At 44.4% G+C, this 5,940-nt stretch overlaps 1 protein-coding gene across 1 annotated transcript; it reads right to left on the minus strand.

Annotated features, from left to right (window-relative positions):
- Positions 1 to 2,094: 2,094 nt before the first annotated feature.
- Ascl4 (achaete-scute family bHLH transcription factor 4) lies at positions 2,095 to 2,529 on the minus strand. The gene has a single exon (XM_055627762.1). It carries the CDS (start codon positions 2,527 to 2,529, stop codon positions 2,095 to 2,097), a length of 435 nt encoding a protein of 144 aa, XP_055483737.1.
- Between the last annotated feature and the right edge of the window lie 3,411 nt (positions 2,530 to 5,940).

Here is a 5,940-nt window from a genome sequence, read left to right on the forward strand (position 1 = left end):
GGGAAGCGGGGTCTCCCCATCTAGAGAGGCTCAACGGGAGTCTTTCAGATCCGACATACTAGGGATCAAGTCCTGTCTTCTAGAAGCACAGAAGGTCAAACCCTAAAATAAGATGGTCACTGTACCCTTTAGAAACACTCAGGCTATTTCATCACCTCCACCCAGACGGTATTCCTGGCTTTACACACAATTCAAAAAACAGTACAAGACTTTCTCCAAACAACACTACTGCCTTACCATTTGTACCTCACAGACCACTAAGCCCTGCACCTCCACATCTCCTGTGAAACAGTAAAGGAGAAGATAAAAAGAACATCTCTGGGACGTTTGGTTAGCAAATAACAAAGCAAGGGAGCGGGACTAGGAGTGAGGCAGACTAAGGATGCAGCTCAGCCAGTCCTGGCAACAATGACTTGCTCAAAGGCACTTTCACTTCCTTTTTTTTTTAAGGTTTATTTTTATTTTAGGTAAGTGCTTTGCTGGTATTATGTAAGAGCACTGTGTGTGTAGTGTTCATGGAGTCAATAAAGGGATAGCCAATCTTATGGAACTAAAGTTACTGATGCTACATGGGGGTGCTGGGAACCAAACTCAGGTCCTTAGCAAGAGCAGCAAGCACTCTTAACTACTGGACCATCTCTCCAGTGTCCCCCACCTCATGTCTTTAAAAAAGTGTTTTGTTGTTGTTGTGTTTTGACAGAGCTTTATCATGTAATTCACATAACTGGGCACAAGCACCACAGTGCACATGTGGAAGTGAAGACCCTGCCTGGGTGGAATTGGCTATGTAGACCTGTCTGGCCTTGAATTTAGAGAGACCCTCCTGCCTCTACCTCTGAAATGCTGGGATTAAAGGTGTGCACCACCATGCCCAGCTGAAGTACAAGTTTCCACCATGACACACTTTTATTTAAAGCACAATATATGTGTAATATCCATTCCACAAATATCTGAGAATTAAATAAGACAGAATTGAAAAATCAATAGCCAAAGTTCTAGCAAGGAAAAGGGGCATGCAGTAAGGGATTGCGTGAGATGGTGCCTGGACAGTGCTCACCAACTCAACTCCGCCCCTCTTAGCCCAAGCTACCTCTAAAGAAAGGATAATTCACTCTATTAGAAGAAGTGCCTAGCATAAAACTCCCAGCACCTCAGAAGGTGTGGGTGAGTGGGGGCACAGACTTTAGAAAGCAATTTCTATGCTTCATAACTGTTTTGGGGAGGCACAGGGCATAGGTAAATATTCAATAGTCTGGAAAGCCTTCAAAGAAAAATGGCTTGGACATGCAGCAAGTTCATTTCAACTCCATTGTCCACACCTCTCCCCATTCAGCTCAAACACCAAAAGGCACTGAGGATGTTTGCTTTTTTCCCCCCTAACCAAAATTTAGACGGGATGAGAACTCTACAGAGGTACAAACAAAGAAAAGGACAAGAGAGACAGTAGGCAGAACCTGGTAGCGAAGATGAACGTCCAGATCTCCTCCAAAAAGATCGTTAACATTTGTGACACTTTATTACCTGCTAAAGTTTCCAAACTTCTTGCAGATAAAGCAGTATGTGTCAAGCATTGCCCTTTTTAGCACAGTGATTCAGGCCTGTGTTCAGGTTCAGCCGATGCTCCACAAATGTGTAATAGAGTATCATCTCGGCCACCTTCATCCACAGTGCAGTGTTGATGAAATGTCCAGCACCTTTCCCAAAGGGGAGGAGTGAGTGAGAATGTTCCTCTCACATACAGCGCTGCCCTGTGTGCGTGCGTGCATCTGCGTACAGTGGGTGGTTTCTTCTCTGGCTGACGTTTGTTACAGACCTTCGTGTTTTTAAAATTGCCTCATAGATTTAGGACGGTCCTTCTGTGCGTTAGAAGTACAAGAAATGAGTTTCCTTAAGCATTTGTAAGTTAGAAGCTCAGAACCAAAGAAGGTGCAGGGCGAAAAATAAAGTTAAAAATAAATAAATAAATAACCCAAAACCACCAAACATTAAAACAACTTTTTTTTCCCCCATCCAGAAGCACTTAATTCTTTTTCTTAAGATTTGGGCCCAGAGTAGAAGCCAGTTACCATGATAGCCTGGTGGGCCAACGTGCTGCTAGCTGTGTTCCTCCGGCTCGCTGCAAGGCGATGCCCCTGAGGACGCTTTGGACTCGCCATCGCTGTTGCAGTCCGGCCTGTGGCATTTCAGCAGCTCCTGCAGGTGTTTGATGTAGCTGATGGCGGCACGCAGCGTCTCCACCTTGCTGAGCCGCTGGCCGGCCAGCTCGCGTGGCAGGTGCTGGCGAAGGTGAGCATAGCCTTCATTCACGCAGCGCACTCGCTGCCGCTCGCGCTCGTTGCGTTGGCACAGAAAGGAAGGCTCGCCCACACCCCCCGGCGGCAGGGACCGGCACAACCGACTTCCCGGGCAGTCGGCGGCACTGTGGCTCGCGGGGACCCTACAGGGCTCCCTACAGGGCAGCGCACCCAGCGGAGCGGTACAATGTGGGGACGGCAGGGCCAGCAATCCCGCCGGTTTGCGTTTTTCCATCCTCCACCGAAAAGCGCGCAGATCACCCAGAGATGACTCTCTCAGCAGGAAGACTTGAAGCTTTCTTGGCCAAGAGGCTGGTCCATCCAGACTTCCCAGTCTGTCTTTGGAGAAGTTTCTAGGTCCAGAAGCTAGGTACGTAAATACACTTGGAGGGAACTTTGCTTGATTTCCGAAGCTCGTTACTCTTCTCCCATCTTTATAAAGCCTCACACCAGAGGGGGCAAAGACGTATCCACGTTTGGTTCAAGAGTTAACAAAGGGTGCCAAGCTTGAATAGACATCTCACCCTAAACCGATGAATCTTTCGAAGTTGCCCAGTTGCTGTAATTCACTCCTGGGTCAGCAAGTGTGACTCTCAGGGGAGCCGGATCTTGTTCAGGAATCGAGCACAGCCCTTCCCAGGCACTTGCAGATCGGATGGCTGACAGAGCGAAAGCTTACCCCGGCTTTCTCCTTGAAACTCCAAACGTAAGTGGCCTTTGTGGTTTCCGGCGTACAGGTCTGATGGAAAGAGCTTTCAGGGTGTTTGCAAACATACCCTTGCTCTTTCATTTCTGCGGTGGTGGTGAAGAAGCGCTCATCAAAGGGAAGACTGCTCTCTTGTGGTTAGAAGACGTGTCAAGTCCTTCTTGGGCCTCCGGGGAAGCCCAAAATTTTCTTCTGTGATATCAAATCTTTTAAGAAACAAATTAGACACTTTTTGAAGGTAACAAGAACAAAATCTATGTACTTTAGCATCAAATATAAGGGCCCGTATACTGTGTTCTGACGTATCTTTATGTTTCTGCTGCTCTGTAAAAACAGATCAAAAGCCTGAACAGTAACAAACGCTTTTAGCATAGTTTCTTAGCTTACTGTAAACACAGCGTTAGTCCTGCCTCCCAACTCTTCTAATCCCACTCAGGATATAACGATCTCTTCCCATAGCATAAATTACTTTCCCATTTATTCATCTTTGTGTTTACTTCCTCCCTTGAGGACTGGAAAACAACATTTGAAAAGCAGAGAATCCCAATCCCAAGGAAAAAGAATATGGCTTTGAAGGTTTGTCTTTTTAACACTCATTCCCCGCCCCCCAGACAAATGAATAATTAATCCATCTGTGCTAGTAAAGGGCTTTGAAGATGAAAGTATCATTAAAAATCCAACTATACTGGTTAATGTCAAAGACTGTTATCACATGGAAAAATCAGATTTCCTGTTCCGCAAACCAACACATTAAAGACATCTTCTACTTGAAAACGCCAACTTAAAAACAAGAGATGCAACCCGCCACACACATTTACAACCAGATCTGCCTCTTTTCTGGAAGCTTGGGTGTCGCCCTAACATGCTTTGTTTTTTTCTTAAAGAATCCTCTGCTTCCATATTTACTAAAGTTTGGAGTTTCACTGAACAGCCTGAAGAAATTGGAAAACATTTGCACCAAGGCAAATAGAATAGAAACAATTAATTATTCCTATTAGGCATAAATTAGTCACATTTTAAAAGGCAAAGTTCCCTATAAGCTTATACTGGCAAACAACTCAATATGGTATCATGAATTCTCAAGCCATCACTTTTTCATAAGTTCAGAAAGCCTGCCTATTAGCAGATAAACCTCCTGCAGGGAATATAGGCTCAGAGACCAAGAGCTGCTTTGGACCAGGTAGAATATTTTGGCCTTTCTGCTAAGAGTAACAAGAGAAAATGAGATAATTGAAAACAGGAACATAACATAGTTTTATTTTTATTTCTCAGGCTGACAACAAATAAAATGAGTGCAAGCTTGGTGTGGTGGTGCACACTTTTAATCCCAGCACTGAGGAAACAGAGGCTACCTGCGTGTGTGCATTCTAGGGCAGCCAAGGCTGTGTGCTGAGACCCTGTCTTAAAAAATAAAATAAAGTAAGATAAAAACACAGGTTGACTAACAACTGGTGATGCTAAGGACTTGAGGGTGAATGTTAGTATTTTGGAACAAAACCTGCTTCTGCATTACCTAGCAACTTATGATGTCATCATCTGTCCTGGGCCAGGTGGCCACACCTGGAAGGTGTGGTTACCTTGCCCCTTAAACGGACAATCCGACATGTGATAGCTCTCTTTCTCTCGATCTCTCTTGCCCTCCCTCTCTCTCGGGGTGCCCCCCCTTTCTCCCCATCATGTCCTGCTCTCCCTTACCCCCCTCTCCCATATCCACCTAATAAACCTCTTGCATAGAAGATCGGTTACCAGACTCATCTTTTAATAATAGATCTAACAGTGAAAGCATAAACCACTGAAGTATCTGGGAAAGGAATAATTATAATCAACAGTATATTTATTATCCCATTGCCTTTGATCTGGAAATGTTGACAATTTTGTCCCACAGAAATAAATGCATCACTACAGGTTTATATGTAGCTACAGATCAATACTGATGACAGCATTTGTAGTGAATTAAAGCCAAAAACAGGGCTGTGGCTAGGCTGCCTACCTATAACCCCAGCCACTTTGGGAGGCTTGGCAAGATGATTGCAAGTTTAAGGCCTGCTACTGTTCTGCCCAGTTCACGAACACCAAAAGACCAGGAATAACTAGACTCTGCTGTAAATACATGAGGCTTTTTTTTTATTTTAATTTACAAGCTGCAGCTTGGGCCCACATACACCCACCGCCGAAGCGGTGGGAGCCGAGCATGTGTGCCCAGGTTAGTTGGGTTATTTAAAGATTCTGGTCCATCCCAGCATGCCCAAGGCAGGGGAGATTCCTGCCTGTCAAGCATCTATTGGTTAAAATGCTACATTTTGAATCAATTGGCTATAGGAAGGTTCCCAGACCATTAATGACCTGGTGTCCCTCCCTAGGGGGATGGTCCAGTTTTCTAGCAACTGTATCTCTAGTGGGTGGGGAAAGAATGCAGTGAGGTGGCTCTTCTTCTCAGGGCATTACTAGACTTCTTTACGTACCTACTTCAGGTCTTAATAATAGCTGCTAATTTATCTTTTAGTCTCTCCCTACTTGTAGGTACATTTTCAGGGCTACCATGTGATATTTGATAATCAATTGGTGTGTTTTCCCCTGAAGAAGATTATTCTCCCACTGTCAGCATCTGTAGTTGCCTGCAGTTCCCTGCATATGACTGAGGCTTTTGGGGCTTTCCCCTGTCCACGTTAGCATGTCTATTGCTGTTTGCCCTTGTCCAGCTCATGTTTAGACAGTTGTGTTGGTGAGACTTATTTATGCATTTAGGAATATATATGTTTATAATATACATATTATATATATATATTACATATATAATATACATATGTAACAACAATTAATGAAAAAAAGAGGAGACCATGAATTTTAAAGATAGCCAGGAGAGGGAATATGGGCGGGTTTGGAGGGAGGAAAGGGAAGGGGGAAATGGTAGAATTATATTGTAATATCAAAAAGTAAAAA

The sequence above is a fragment of the Psammomys obesus genome, unplaced genomic scaffold (assembly GCF_907164565.1).
Source record: "Psammomys obesus unplaced genomic scaffold, mPsaObe1.curated_primary_1811, whole genome shotgun sequence".
NCBI classification, from domain to species: Eukaryota; Metazoa; Chordata; class Mammalia; order Rodentia; family Muridae; genus Psammomys; species Psammomys obesus.